This window comes from Oncorhynchus kisutch, unplaced genomic scaffold (assembly GCF_002021735.2).
Source record: "Oncorhynchus kisutch isolate 150728-3 unplaced genomic scaffold, Okis_V2 scaffold2092, whole genome shotgun sequence".
In the NCBI taxonomy this organism is placed as follows: Eukaryota; Metazoa; Chordata; class Actinopteri; order Salmoniformes; family Salmonidae; genus Oncorhynchus; species Oncorhynchus kisutch.
In genome coordinates, this window is record NW_022264037.1 from 1 (window position 1) to 14,625 (window position 14,625).

A 14,625-nucleotide genomic window follows, 5' to 3' on the forward strand; every position below is an offset into this window, starting at 1 on the left:
AAGTTGTAGTGGTCAACTGATGTTGAGGTTGCAGGGGAAGTTGTCGTGGCAATTGCTGTTGTAGTACCAGCTGCAGTTGTGGTGGCATTGGCTGTTGTAGTTGTAGCTGCAGTTGTGGTGATAGGGGACGTTGTAGTTGCAGCTGTAGTGGCAGCCTCTGTCGTAGGAGCCGCTGCAGTTGTGCTGGCAGAAGCTGTTGAAGTGTGGGCTGCAGTTGTGGTTGCAGGGGAAGTTGTCATTGCAACTGCTGTTGTAGTACCAGCTGCAGTTGAGGTGGCATTGGCTGTTGTAGTATGGGCTGCAGTTGTGGTTAGAGGGGAAGTTGTAGTGGCAACTGATGTTGAGGTACCAGCTGCAGTTGTGGTGGCATTGGCTGTTGTAGTGTGGGCTGTAGTTGTGGTTACAGGGGATGTTGTAGTGGCAACTGCTGTTGAGGTACCAGCTGCAGTTGTGGTGGCATTGGCTGTTGTAGTGTGGGCTGCATTTGTGTTTACAGGGGATGTTGTAGAGGCAACTGCTGTTGAGGTACCAGCTGCAGTTGAGGTGGCATTGGATGTTGTAGTATGGGCTGCAGTTGTGGTTAGAGGGGAAGTTGTAGTGGCAACTGATGTTGAGGTACCAGCTGCAGGTGTGGTGGCATTGGCTGTGGTAGTGTGGGCTGCAGTTGTGGTTACAGGGGATGTTGTAGTGGCAACTGCTGTTGAGGTACCAGCTGCAGTTGTGGTGGCATTGGCTGTTGTAGTGTGGGCTGCAGTTGTGGTGACAGGTGAAGTTGTAGTAGCAGCTTCAGTTGTAGTGGCAGCCTCTGTCGTAGGAGCCACTGCAGTTGAGATGGCAGAAGCTGTTGTAGTGTGGGCTGCAGTTGTGGTGATAGGGGACGTTGTAGTTGCACCTGTAGTGGCAGCCTCTGTCGTAGGAGCCGCTGCAGTTGTGCTGGCAGAAGCTGTTGAAGTGTGGGCTGCAGTTGTGGTTGCAGGGGAAGGTGTCGTTGCAACTGCTGTTGTAGTACCAGCTGCAGTTGAGGTAGCATTGGCTGTTGTAGTATGGGCTGCAGTTGTGGTTAGAGGGGAAGTTGTAGTGGCAACTGATGTTGAGGTACCAGCTGCAGTTGTGGTGGCATTGGCTGTTGTAGTGTGGGCTGCAGTTGTGGTTACAGGGGATGTTGTAGTGTCAACTACTGTTGAGGTATCAGCTGCAGTTGTGGTGGCACTGGCTGTTGTAGTGTGGGCTGCAGTTGTGGTTGCAGGGGATGTTGTAGTGGCAACTGCTGTTGTAGTACCAGCTGCAGTTGTGGTGGCATTGGCTGTTGTAGTTGTAGCTGCAGTTGTGGTGATAGGGGACGTTGTAGTTGCAGCTGTAGTGGCAGCCTCTGTCGTAGGAGCCGCTGCAGTTGTGCTGGCAGAAGCTGTTGAAGTGTGGGCTGCAGTTGTGGTTGCAGGGGAAGTTGTCATTGCAACTGCTGTTGTAGTACCAGCTGCAGTTGAGGTGGCATTGGCTGTTGTAGTGTGGGCTGCAGTTGTGGTTATAGGGGATGTTGTAGTGGCAACTGCTGTCGTAGTACCAGCTGCAGTTGTGGTGGCATTGGCTGTTGTAGTGTGGGCTGCAGTTGTGGTTATAGGGCAAGTTGTAGTGGCAACTGATGTTGAGGTACCAGCTACAGTTGTGGTGGCATTGGCTATTGTAGTGTGGGCTACAGTTGTGGTGACAGGGGAGGTTGTAGTAGCAGCTGCAGTTGTAGTGGCAGCCTCTGTCGTAAGAGTGGCTGCAGTTGTGGTGGCAGAAGCTGTTGAAGTGTGGGCTGCAGTTGTGGTTGCAGGGGAAGTTGTCTTTGCAACTGCTGTTGTAGTACCAGCTGCAGTTGAGGTGGCATTGGATGTTGTAGTATGGGCTGCAGTTGTGGTTAGAGGGGAAGTTGTAGTGGCAACTGATGTTGAGGTACCAGCTGCAGTTGTGGTGGCATTGGCTGTTGTAGTGTGGGCTGCAGTTGTGGTTACAGGGGATGTTGTAGTGGCAACTGCTGTTGAGGTACCAGCTGCAGTTGTGGTGGCATTGGCTGTTGTAGTGTGGGCTGCAGTTGTGGTGACAGGTGAAGTTGTAGTAGCAGCCGCAGTTGTAGTCGCAGCCTCTGTCGTAAGAGTGACTGCAGTTGTGGTGGCAGAAGCTGTTTTAGTGTGGGCTGCAGTTGTGGTTGCAGGGGATGTTGTAGTGGCAACTGCTGTTGTAGTACCAGCTGCAGATGTGGTGGCATTGGCTATTGTAGTTGTAGCTGCAGTTGTGGTGATAGGGGACGTTGTAGTTGCACCTGTAGTGGCAGCCTCTGTCGTAGGAGCCGCTGCAGTTGTGCTGGCAGAAGCTGTTGAAGTGTGGGCTGCAGTTGTGGTTGCAGGGGAAGTTGTCGTTGCAACTGCTGTTGTAGTACCAGCTGCAGTTGAGGTGGCATTGGCTGTTGTAGTATGGGCTGCAGTTGTGGTTAGAGGTGAAGTTGTAGTGGCAACTGATGTTGAGGTACCAGCTGCAGTTGTGGTGGCATTGGCTGTTGTAGTGTGGGCTGCAGTTGTGGTTACAGGGGATGTTGTAGTGTCAACTACTGTTGTGGTATCAGCTGCAGTTGTGGTGGCACTGGCTGTTGTAGTGTGGGCTGCAGTTGTGGTTACAGGGGATGTTGTAGTGGCAACTGCTGTTGAGGTACCAGCTGCAGTTGTGGTGGCATTGGCTGTTGTAGTGTGGGCTGCAGTTGTGGTGACAGGTGAAGTTGTAGTAGCAGCTGCAGTTGTAGTGGCAGCCTCTGTTGTAAGAGTGACTGCAGTTGTGGTGGCAGAAATTGTTGAAGTGTGGGCGGCAGTTGTGGTTTTAGGGGAAGTTGTAGTGGCAACTGCTGTTGTAGTACCAGCTGCAGTTGTGGTGTCATTGGCTGTTCTCGTGTGGGCTGCAGTTGAGGTTACAGGGGATGTTGTAGTGGCAACTGCTGTTGAGGTACCAGCTGCAGTTGTGGTGGCATTGGCTGTTGTAGTGTGGGCTGCAGTTGTGGTGACAGGTGAAGTTGTAGTAGCAGCTGCAGTTGTAGTGGCAGCCTCTGTCGTAGGAGCCACTGCAGTTGTGGTGGCATTGGCTGTTGTAGTGTGGGCTGCAGCTTTGGTTATAGGAGAAGTTGTAGTGGCAGCCTCTGTCGTAGGAGCCACTGCAGTTGAGACTGCAGAAGCTGTTGTATTGTGGGCTGCAGTTGTGGCTACAGAGGATGCTGTCGTAGCAACTGCTGTTGATGTACCAGCTGCATTTGTGGTGGCATTGTCTGTTGTAGTGTGGGTTGCAGTTGTGGTGACAGGTGAAGTTGTAGTAGCAGCTGCAGTTGAGGTACCAGCTGCAGTTGTGGTGGCATTGGCTGTTGTAGTGTGGGCTGCAGTTGTGGTGACAGGGGACGTTGTAGTTGCAGCTGCAGTTGTAGTGGCAGCCTCTGTCGTAGGAGCCACTGCAGTTGAGACTGCAGAAGCTGTTGTAGTGTGGGCTGCAGTTGTGATGACAGGTGAAGTTTTAGTAGCAACTGCAGTTGTAGTAGCAGCCTCTGTCGTCAGAGTGACTGCAGTTGTGGTGGCAGAAATTGTTGAAGTGTGGGCGGCAGTTGTGGTTTTAGGGGAAGTTGTAGTGGCAACTGATGTTGAGGTACCTGCTGCAGTTGTGGTGGCTTTGGCTGTTGTAGTGTGGGCTGCAGTTGTGGTTACAGGGGATGTTGTAGTGGCAACTGCTGTTGAGGAACCAGCTGCAGTTGTGGTGGCATTGGCTGTTGTAGTGTGGGCTGCAGTTGTGGTGACAGGTGAAGTTGTAGTAGCAGCTGCAGTTGTAGCGGCAGCCTCTGTCGTAAGAGTGACTGCAGTTGTGGTGGCAGAAGCTGTTGTAGTGTGGGCTGCAGTTGTGGTTGCAGGGGATGTTTTAGTGGCAACTGCTGTTGTAGTACCAGCTGCAGTGGGGATGGCATTGGCTGTTGTAGTTGCAGCTGCAGTTGTGGTGACAGGGGAAGTTGTAGTGGCAACTGTTGTTGAGGTACCAGCTGCAGTTGTGGTGGCATTGGCTGATGTAGTGTGGGCTGCAGTTGTGGTGACAGGGGAAGTTGTAGTGACAACTGATGTTGAGGTACCAGCTGCAGTTGTGGTGGCATTGGCTGTTGTAGTGTGGGCTGCAGTTGTGGTGACAGGTGAAGTTGTAGTAGCAGCTGCCGTTGTAGTGGCAGGGGACGTTGTAGTTGCAGCTGCAGTTGTAGTGGCAGCCTCTGTCGTAGGAGCCGCTGCAGTTGAGATGGCAGAAGCTGTTGTAGCGTGGGCTGCTGTTGTGGTTGCAGGGGATGTTGTAGTGGCAACTGCTGTTGTAGTACCAGCTGCAGTTGTGGTGGCATTGGCTGTTGTAGTTGCAGCTGCAGTTGTGGTGACAGGGGACGTTGTAGTTGCAGCTGCAGTTGTAGTGGCAACTGCTGTTGTTGTACCAGCTGCAGTTGTGGTGTCATTGGCTGTTGTCGTGTGGGCTGCAGTTGAGGTTACAGGGGATGTTGTAGTGGCAACTGCTGTTGAGGTACCAGCTGCAGTTGTGGTGGCATTGGCTGTTGTAGTGTGGGCTGCAGTTGTGGTGACAGGGGAAGTTGTAGTGACAACTGATGTTGAGGTACCAGCTGCAGTCGTAGTGGCATTGGCTGTTGTAGTATGGGCTGCAGTTGTGGTTAGAGGGGAGGTTGTAGTGACAACTGATGTTGAGGTACCAGCTGCCGTTGTGGTGGCATTGGCTGTTGTAGTGTGGGCTGCAGTTGTGGTGACAGGTGAAGTTGTAGTAGCAGCCGCAGTTGTAGTGGCAGCCTCTGTCGTAGGAGCCACTGCAGTTGAGATGGCAGAAGCAGTTGTAGTGTGTGCTGCAGTTGTGGTTACAGGGTATGTTGTAATGGCAACTGCTGTTGAGGTACCAGCTGCAGTTGTAGTGGCATTGGCTGTTGTAGTATGGGCTGCAGTTGTGGTTAGAGGGGAAGTTGTAGTGACAACTGATGTTGAGGTACCAGCTGCAGTTGTGGTGGCTTTGGCTGTTGTAGTGTGGGCTGCAGTTGTGGTTACGGGGGATGTTGTAGTGGCAACTGCTGTTGAGGTACCAGCTGCAGTTGTGGTGGCATTGGCTGTTGTAGTGTGGGCTGCAGTTGTGGTGACAGGGGAAGTTGTAGTGACAACTGATGTTGAGGTACCAGCTGCAGTTGTAGTGGCATTGGCTGTTGTAGTATGGGCTGCAGTTGTGGTTAGAGGGGAGGTTGTAGTGACAACTGATGTTGAGGTACCAGCTGCCGTTGTGGTGGCATTGGCTGTTGTAGTGTGGGCTGCAGTTGTGGTGACAGGTGAAGTTGTAGTAGCAGCCGCAGTTGTAGTGGCAGCCTCTGTCGTAGGAGCCGCTGCAGTTGAGATGGCAGAAGCAGTTGTAGTGTGTGCTGCAGTTGTGGTTACAGGGTATGTTGTAATGGCAACTGCTGTTGAGGTACCAGCTGCAGTTGTGGTGGCATTGGCTGTTGTAGTTTGGGCTGCAGTTGTGGTGACAGGTGAAGTTGTAGTAGTAGCTGCAGTTGTAGTAGCAACCTCTGTCGTAAGAGTGACTGCAGTTGTGGTGGCAGGGGAAGTTGTAGTGGCAACTGCTGTTGTAGTACCAGCTGCAGTTGTGGTGGCTTTGGCTGTTGTAGTGTGGGCTGCAGTTGTGGTTGCAGGGGATGTTTTAGTGGCAACTGCTGTTGTAGTACCAGCTGCAGTTGTGGTGGCATTGGCTGTTGTAGTTGCAGCTGCAGTTGTGGTGACAGGGGAAGTTGTAGTGGCAACTGTTGTTAAGGTACCAGCTGCAGTTGTGGTGGCATTGGCTGTTGTAGTGTGGGCTGCAGTTGTGATGACAGGGGAAGTTGTAGTGACAACTGATGTTGAGGTACCAGCTGCAGTTGTGGTGGCATTGGCTGTTGTAGTGTGGGCTGCAGTTGTGGTGACAGGTGAAGTTGTAGTAGCAGCTGCAGTTGTAGTGGCAGCCTCTGTCGTAAGAGTGACTGCAGTTGTGGTAGCAGAAGCTATTGTAGTGTGGGCTGCAGTTGTGGTGACAGGTGAAGTGGTAGTAGCAGCTGCAGTTGTAGTGGCAGCCTCTTTCGTAAGAGTGACTGCAGTTGTGGTGGCAGAAATTGTTGAAGTGTGGGCGGCAGTTGTGGTTTTAGGGGAAGTTGTAGTGGCAACTGCTGTTGTTGTACCAGCTGCAGTTGTGGTGTCATTGGCTGTTGTCGTGTGGGCTGCAGTTGAGGTTACAGGGGAGGTTGTAGTGACAACTGATGTTGAGATACCAGCTGCAGTTGTGGTGGCATTGGCTGTTGTAGTGTGGGCTGCAGTTGTGGTGACAGGTGAAGTTGTAGTAGCAGCTGCAGTTGTAGTGGCAGCCTCTGTCGTAAGAGTGACTGCAGTTGTGTTGGCAGAAGCTGTTGTAGTGTGGGCTGCAGTTGTGGTGACAGGTGAAGTTGTAGTAGCAGCTGCAGTTGTAGTGGCAGCCTCTGTCGTAAGTGTGACTGCAGTTGTGGTGGCAGAAGCTGTTGTAGTGTGGGCTGCAGTTGTGGTTGCATGAGATGTTTTAGTGGCAACTGCTATTGATGTACCAGCTGCAGTTGTGGTGGCATTGGCTGTTGTAGTATGGGCTGCAGTTGTGGTTAGAGGGGAAGTTGTAGTAACAACTGATGTTGAGGTACCAGCTGCAGTTGTGGTGGCATTGGCAGTTGTAGTGTGGGCTGCAGTTGTGGTTACAGGGGATGTTGTAGTGGCAACTGCTTTTGAGGTACCAGCTGTAGTTGTGGTGGCATTGGCTGTTGTAGTGTGGGCTGCAGTTGTGGTGACAGGGGATGTTGTAGTGGCAACTGCTGTTGAGGTACCAGCTGCAGTTGTGGTGGCATTGCCTGTTGTAGTGTGGGTTGCAGCTGTGGTGACAGGGGAAGTTGTAGTGGCAATTGCTGTTGTTGTACCAGCTGCAGTTGTGGTGTCATTGGCTGTTGTCGTGTGGGCTGCAGCTGAGGTTACAGGGGATGTTGTAGTGGCAACTGCTGTTGAGGTACCAGCTGCAGTTGTGGTGGCATTGGCTGTTGTAGTGTGGGCTGCAGTTGTGGTGACAGGGGAAGTTGTAGTGACAACTGATGTTGAGGTACCAGCTGCAGTTGTGGTGGCATTGGCTGTTGTAGTGTGGGCTGCAGTTGTGGTTGCAGGGGATGTTTTAGTGGCAACTGCTGTTGTAGTACCAGCTGCAGTTGTGGTGGCATTGGCTGTTGTAGTTGCAGCTGCAGTTGTGGTGACAGGGGAAGTTGTAGTGGCAACTGTTGTTGAGGTACCAGCTGCAGTTGTGGTGGCATTGGCTGTTGTAGTGTGGGCTGCAGTTGTGGTGACAGGGGAAGTTGTAGTGACAACTGATGTTGATGTACCAGCTGCAGTTGTGGTGGCATTGGCTGTTGTAGTGTGGGCTGCAGTTGTGGTGACAGGTGAAGTTGTAGTAGCAGCTGCAGTTGTAGTGGCAGCCTCTGTCGTAAGAGTGACTGCAGTTGTGGTAGCAGAAGCTGTTGTAGTGTGGGCTGCAGTTGTGGTGACAGGTGAAGTGGTAGTAGCAGCTGCAGTTGTAGTGGCAGCCTCTGTCGTAAGAGTGACTGCAGTTGTGGTGGCAGAAGCTGTTGTAGTGTGGGCTGCAGTTGTGGTTGCAGGAGATGTTTTAGTGGCAACTGCTATTGATGTACCAGCTGCAGTTGTGGTGGCATTGGCTGTTGTAGTATGGGCTGCAGTTGTGGTTAGAGGGGAAGTTGTAGTAACAACTGATGTTGAGGTACCAGCTGCAGTTGTGGTGGCATTGGCAGTTGTAGTGTGGGCTGCAGTTGTGGTTACAGGGGATGTTGTAGTGGCAACTGATGTTGAGGTACCAGCTGCAGTTGTGGTGGCATTGGCTGTTGTAGTGTGGGCTGCAGTTGTGGTTACAGGGGATGTTGTAGTGTCAACTACTGTTGAGGTATCAGCTGCAGTTGTGGTGGCACTGGCTGTTGTAGTGTGGGCTGCAGTTGTGGTTGCAGGGGATGTTGTAGTGGCAACTGCTGTTGTAGTACCAGCTGCAGTTGTGGTGGCATTGGCTGTTGTAGTTGTAGCTGCAGTTGTGGTGATAGGGGACGTTGTAGTTGCAGCTGTAGTGGCAGCCTCTGTCGTAGGAGCCGCTGCAGTTGTGCTGGCAGAAGCTGTTGAAGTGTGGGCTGCAGTTGTGGTTGCAGGGGAAGTTGTCATTGCAACTGCTGTTGTAGTACCAGCTGCAGTTGAGGTGGCATTGGCTGTTGTAGTGTGGGCTGCAGTTGTGGTTATAGGGGATGTTGTAGTGGCAACTGCTGTCGTAGTACCAGCTGCAGTTGTGGTGGCATTGGCTGTTGTAGTGTGGGCTGCAGTTGTGGTTATAGGGCAAGTTGTAGTGGCAACTGATGTTGAGGTACCAGCTACAGTTGTGGTGGCATTGGCTATTGTAGTGTGGGCTACAGTTGTGGTGACAGGGGAGGTTGTAGTAGCAGCTGCAGTTGTAGTGGCAGCCTCTGTCGTAAGAGTGGCTGCAGTTGTGGTGGCAGAAGCTGTTGAAGTGTGGGCTGCAGTTGTGGTTGCAGGGGAAGTTGTCTTTGCAACTGCTGTTGTAGTACCAGCTGCAGTTGAGGTGGCATTGGATGTTGTAGTATGGGCTGCAGTTGTGGTTAGAGGGGAAGTTGTAGTGGCAACTGATGTTGAGGTACCAGCTGCAGTTGTGGTGGCATTGGCTGTTGTAGTGTGGGCTGCAGTTGTGGTTACAGGGGATGTTGTAGTGGCAACTGCTGTTGAGGTACCAGCTGCAGTTGTGGTGGCATTGGCTGTTGTAGTGTGGGCTGCAGTTGTGGTGACAGGTGAAGTTGTAGTAGCAGCCGCAGTTGTAGTCGCAGCCTCTGTCGTAAGAGTGACTGCAGTTGTGGTGGCAGAAGCTGTTTTAGTGTGGGCTGCAGTTGTGGTTGCAGGGGATGTTGTAGTGGCAACTGCTGTTGTAGTACCAGCTGCAGATGTGGTGGCATTGGCTATTGTAGTTGTAGCTGCAGTTGTGGTGATAGGGGACGTTGTAGTTGCACCTGTAGTGGCAGCCTCTGTCGTAGGAGCCGCTGCAGTTGTGCTGGCAGAAGCTGTTGAAGTGTGGGCTGCAGTTGTGGTTGCAGGGGAAGTTGTCGTTGCAACTGCTGTTGTAGTACCAGCTGCAGTTGAGGTGGCATTGGCTGTTGTAGTATGGGCTGCAGTTGTGGTTAGAGGTGAAGTTGTAGTGGCAACTGATGTTGAGGTACCAGCTGCAGTTGTGGTGGCATTGGCTGTTGTAGTGTGGGCTGCAGTTGTGGTTACAGGGGATGTTGTAGTGTCAACTACTGTTGTGGTATCAGCTGCAGTTGTGGTGGCACTGGCTGTTGTAGTGTGGGCTGCAGTTGTGGTTACAGGGGATGTTGTAGTGGCAACTGCTGTTGAGGTACCAGCTGCAGTTGTGGTGGCATTGGCTGTTGTAGTGTGGGCTGCAGTTGTGGTGACAGGTGAAGTTGTAGTAGCAGCTGCAGTTGTAGTGGCAGCCTCTGTTGTAAGAGTGACTGCAGTTGTGGTGGCAGAAATTGTTGAAGTGTGGGCGGCAGTTGTGGTTTTAGGGGAAGTTGTAGTGGCAACTGCTGTTGTAGTACCAGCTGCAGTTGTGGTGTCATTGGCTGTTCTCGTGTGGGCTGCAGTTGAGGTTACAGGGGATGTTGTAGTGGCAACTGCTGTTGAGGTACCAGCTGCAGTTGTGGTGGCATTGGCTGTTGTAGTGTGGGCTGCAGTTGTGGTGACAGGTGAAGTTGTAGTAGCAGCTGCAGTTGTAGTGGCAGCCTCTGTCGTAGGAGCCACTGCAGTTGTGGTGGCATTGGCTGTTGTAGTGTGGGCTGCAGCTTTGGTTATAGGAGAAGTTGTAGTGGCAGCCTCTGTCGTAGGAGCCACTGCAGTTGAGACTGCAGAAGCTGTTGTATTGTGGGCTGCAGTTGTGGCTACAGAGGATGCTGTCGTAGCAACTGCTGTTGATGTACCAGCTGCATTTGTGGTGGCATTGTCTGTTGTAGTGTGGGTTGCAGTTGTGGTGACAGGTGAAGTTGTAGTAGCAGCTGCAGTTGAGGTACCAGCTGCAGTTGTGGTGGCATTGGCTGTTGTAGTGTGGGCTGCAGTTGTGGTGACAGGGGACGTTGTAGTTGCAGCTGCAGTTGTAGTGGCAGCCTCTGTCGTAGGAGCCACTGCAGTTGAGACTGCAGAAGCTGTTGTAGTGTGGGCTGCAGTTGTGATGACAGGTGAAGTTTTAGTAGCAACTGCAGTTGTAGTAGCAGCCTCTGTCGTCAGAGTGACTGCAGTTGTGGTGGCAGAAATTGTTGAAGTGTGGGCGGCAGTTGTGGTTTTAGGGGAAGTTGTAGTGGCAACTGATGTTGAGGTACCTGCTGCAGTTGTGGTGGCTTTGGCTGTTGTAGTGTGGGCTGCAGTTGTGGTTACAGGGGATGTTGTAGTGGCAACTGCTGTTGAGGAACCAGCTGCAGTTGTGGTGGCATTGGCTGTTGTAGTGTGGGCTGCAGTTGTGGTGACAGGTGAAGTTGTAGTAGCAGCTGCAGTTGTAGCGGCAGCCTCTGTCGTAAGAGTGACTGCAGTTGTGGTGGCAGAAGCTGTTGTAGTGTGGGCTGCAGTTGTGGTTGCAGGGGATGTTTTAGTGGCAACTGCTGTTGTAGTACCAGCTGCAGTGGGGATGGCATTGGCTGTTGTAGTTGCAGCTGCAGTTGTGGTGACAGGGGAAGTTGTAGTGGCAACTGTTGTTGAGGTACCAGCTGCAGTTGTGGTGGCATTGGCTGATGTAGTGTGGGCTGCAGTTGTGGTGACAGGGGAAGTTGTAGTGACAACTGATGTTGAGGTACCAGCTGCAGTTGTGGTGGCATTGGCTGTTGTAGTGTGGGCTGCAGTTGTGGTGACAGGTGAAGTTGTAGTAGCAGCTGCCGTTGTAGTGGCAGGGGACGTTGTAGTTGCAGCTGCAGTTGTAGTGGCAGCCTCTGTCGTAGGAGCCGCTGCAGTTGAGATGGCAGAAGCTGTTGTAGCGTGGGCTGCTGTTGTGGTTGCAGGGGATGTTGTAGTGGCAACTGCTGTTGTAGTACCAGCTGCAGTTGTGGTGGCATTGGCTGTTGTAGTTGCAGCTGCAGTTGTGGTGACAGGGGACGTTGTAGTTGCAGCTGCAGTTGTAGTGGCAACTGCTGTTGTTGTACCAGCTGCAGTTGTGGTGTCATTGGCTGTTGTCGTGTGGGCTGCAGTTGAGGTTACAGGGGATGTTGTAGTGGCAACTGCTGTTGAGGTACCAGCTGCAGTTGTGGTGGCATTGGCTGTTGTAGTGTGGGCTGCAGTTGTGGTGACAGGGGAAGTTGTAGTGACAACTGATGTTGAGGTACCAGCTGCAGTCGTAGTGGCATTGGCTGTTGTAGTATGGGCTGCAGTTGTGGTTAGAGGGGAGGTTGTAGTGACAACTGATGTTGAGGTACCAGCTGCCGTTGTGGTGGCATTGGCTGTTGTAGTGTGGGCTGCAGTTGTGGTGACAGGTGAAGTTGTAGTAGCAGCCGCAGTTGTAGTGGCAGCCTCTGTCGTAGGAGCCACTGCAGTTGAGATGGCAGAAGCAGTTGTAGTGTGTGCTGCAGTTGTGGTTACAGGGTATGTTGTAATGGCAACTGCTGTTGAGGTACCAGCTGCAGTTGTAGTGGCATTGGCTGTTGTAGTATGGGCTGCAGTTGTGGTTAGAGGGGAAGTTGTAGTGACAACTGATGTTGAGGTACCAGCTGCAGTTGTGGTGGCTTTGGCTGTTGTAGTGTGGGCTGCAGTTGTGGTTACGGGGGATGTTGTAGTGGCAACTGCTGTTGAGGTACCAGCTGCAGTTGTGGTGGCATTGGCTGTTGTAGTGTGGGCTGCAGTTGTGGTGACAGGGGAAGTTGTAGTGACAACTGATGTTGAGGTACCAGCTGCAGTTGTAGTGGCATTGGCTGTTGTAGTATGGGCTGCAGTTGTGGTTAGAGGGGAGGTTGTAGTGACAACTGATGTTGAGGTACCAGCTGCCGTTGTGGTGGCATTGGCTGTTGTAGTGTGGGCTGCAGTTGTGGTGACAGGTGAAGTTGTAGTAGCAGCCGCAGTTGTAGTGGCAGCCTCTGTCGTAGGAGCCGCTGCAGTTGAGATGGCAGAAGCAGTTGTAGTGTGTGCTGCAGTTGTGGTTACAGGGTATGTTGTAATGGCAACTGCTGTTGAGGTACCAGCTGCAGTTGTGGTGGCATTGGCTGTTGTAGTTTGGGCTGCAGTTGTGGTGACAGGTGAAGTTGTAGTAGTAGCTGCAGTTGTAGTAGCAACCTCTGTCGTAAGAGTGACTGCAGTTGTGGTGGCAGGGGAAGTTGTAGTGGCAACTGCTGTTGTAGTACCAGCTGCAGTTGTGGTGGCTTTGGCTGTTGTAGTGTGGGCTGCAGTTGTGGTTGCAGGGGATGTTTTAGTGGCAACTGCTGTTGTAGTACCAGCTGCAGTTGTGGTGGCATTGGCTGTTGTAGTTGCAGCTGCAGTTGTGGTGACAGGGGAAGTTGTAGTGGCAACTGTTGTTAAGGTACCAGCTGCAGTTGTGGTGGCATTGGCTGTTGTAGTGTGGGCTGCAGTTGTGATGACAGGGGAAGTTGTAGTGACAACTGATGTTGAGGTACCAGCTGCAGTTGTGGTGGCATTGGCTGTTGTAGTGTGGGCTGCAGTTGTGGTGACAGGTGAAGTTGTAGTAGCAGCTGCAGTTGTAGTGGCAGCCTCTGTCGTAAGAGTGACTGCAGTTGTGGTAGCAGAAGCTATTGTAGTGTGGGCTGCAGTTGTGGTGACAGGTGAAGTGGTAGTAGCAGCTGCAGTTGTAGTGGCAGCCTCTTTCGTAAGAGTGACTGCAGTTGTGGTGGCAGAAATTGTTGAAGTGTGGGCGGCAGTTGTGGTTTTAGGGGAAGTTGTAGTGGCAACTGCTGTTGTTGTACCAGCTGCAGTTGTGGTGTCATTGGCTGTTGTCGTGTGGGCTGCAGTTGAGGTTACAGGGGAGGTTGTAGTGACAACTGATGTTGAGATACCAGCTGCAGTTGTGGTGGCATTGGCTGTTGTAGTGTGGGCTGCAGTTGTGGTGACAGGTGAAGTTGTAGTAGCAGCTGCAGTTGTAGTGGCAGCCTCTGTCGTAAGAGTGACTGCAGTTGTGTTGGCAGAAGCTGTTGTAGTGTGGGCTGCAGTTGTGGTGACAGGTGAAGTTGTAGTAGCAGCTGCAGTTGTAGTGGCAGCCTCTGTCGTAAGTGTGACTGCAGTTGTGGTGGCAGAAGCTGTTGTAGTGTGGGCTGCAGTTGTGGTTGCATGAGATGTTTTAGTGGCAACTGCTATTGATGTACCAGCTGCAGTTGTGGTGGCATTGGCTGTTGTAGTATGGGCTGCAGTTGTGGTTAGAGGGGAAGTTGTAGTAACAACTGATGTTGAGGTACCAGCTGCAGTTGTGGTGGCATTGGCAGTTGTAGTGTGGGCTGCAGTTGTGGTTACAGGGGATGTTGTAGTGGCAACTGCTTTTGAGGTACCAGCTGTAGTTGTGGTGGCATTGGCTGTTGTAGTGTGGGCTGCAGTTGTGGTGACAGGGGATGTTGTAGTGGCAACTGCTGTTGAGGTACCAGCTGCAGTTGTGGTGGCATTGCCTGTTGTAGTGTGGGTTGCAGCTGTGGTGACAGGGGAAGTTGTAGTGGCAATTGCTGTTGTTGTACCAGCTGCAGTTGTGGTGTCATTGGCTGTTGTCGTGTGGGCTGCAGCTGAGGTTACAGGGGATGTTGTAGTGGCAACTGCTGTTGAGGTACCAGCTGCAGTTGTGGTGGCATTGGCTGTTGTAGTGTGGGCTGCAGTTGTGGTGACAGGGGAAGTTGTAGTGACAACTGATGTTGAGGTACCAGCTGCAGTTGTGGTGGCATTGGCTGTTGTAGTGTGGGCTGCAGTTGTGGTTGCAGGGGATGTTTTAGTGGCAACTGCTGTTGTAGTACCAGCTGCAGTTGTGGTGGCATTGGCTGTTGTAGTTGCAGCTGCAGTTGTGGTGACAGGGGAAGTTGTAGTGGCAACTGTTGTTGAGGTACCAGCTGCAGTTGTGGTGGCATTGGCTGTTGTAGTGTGGGCTGCAGTTGTGGTGACAGGGGAAGTTGTAGTGACAACTGATGTTGATGTACCAGCTGCAGTTGTGGTGGCATTGGCTGTTGTAGTGTGGGCTGCAGTTGTGGTGACAGGTGAAGTTGTAGTAGCAGCTGCAGTTGTAGTGGCAGCCTCTGTCGTAAGAGTGACTGCAGTTGTGGTAGCAGAAGCTGTTGTAGTGTGGGCTGCAGTTGTGGTGACAGGTGAAGTGGTAGTAGCAGCTGCAGTTGTAGTGGCAGCCTCTGTCGTAAGAGTGACTGCAGTTGTGGTGGCAGAAGCTGTTGTAGTGTGGGCTGCAGTTGTGGTTGCAGGAGATGTTTTAGTGGCAACTGCTATTGATGTACCAGCTGCAGTTGTGGTGGCATTGGCTGTTGTAGTATGGGCTGCAGTTGTG

The 14,625-nt window shown here is 52.2% G+C and overlaps 1 protein-coding gene across 1 annotated transcript; it reads right to left on the bottom strand.

Moving 5' to 3' along the window:
- Positions 1-770: 770 nt before the first annotated feature.
- LOC116369203 (mucin-5AC-like) lies at positions 771-14,171 on the bottom strand (the record flags this gene model as incomplete). Its single annotated transcript, XM_031819375.1, has 6 exons — positions 771-1,012; positions 1,342-1,369; positions 2,085-2,402; positions 3,972-4,031; positions 8,949-9,230; positions 13,962-14,171. Coding segments are annotated over 6 exons (1,140 nt in total), but the record flags the coding sequence as incomplete, so codon positions are not given.
- Positions 14,172-14,625: the final 454 nt, after the last annotated feature.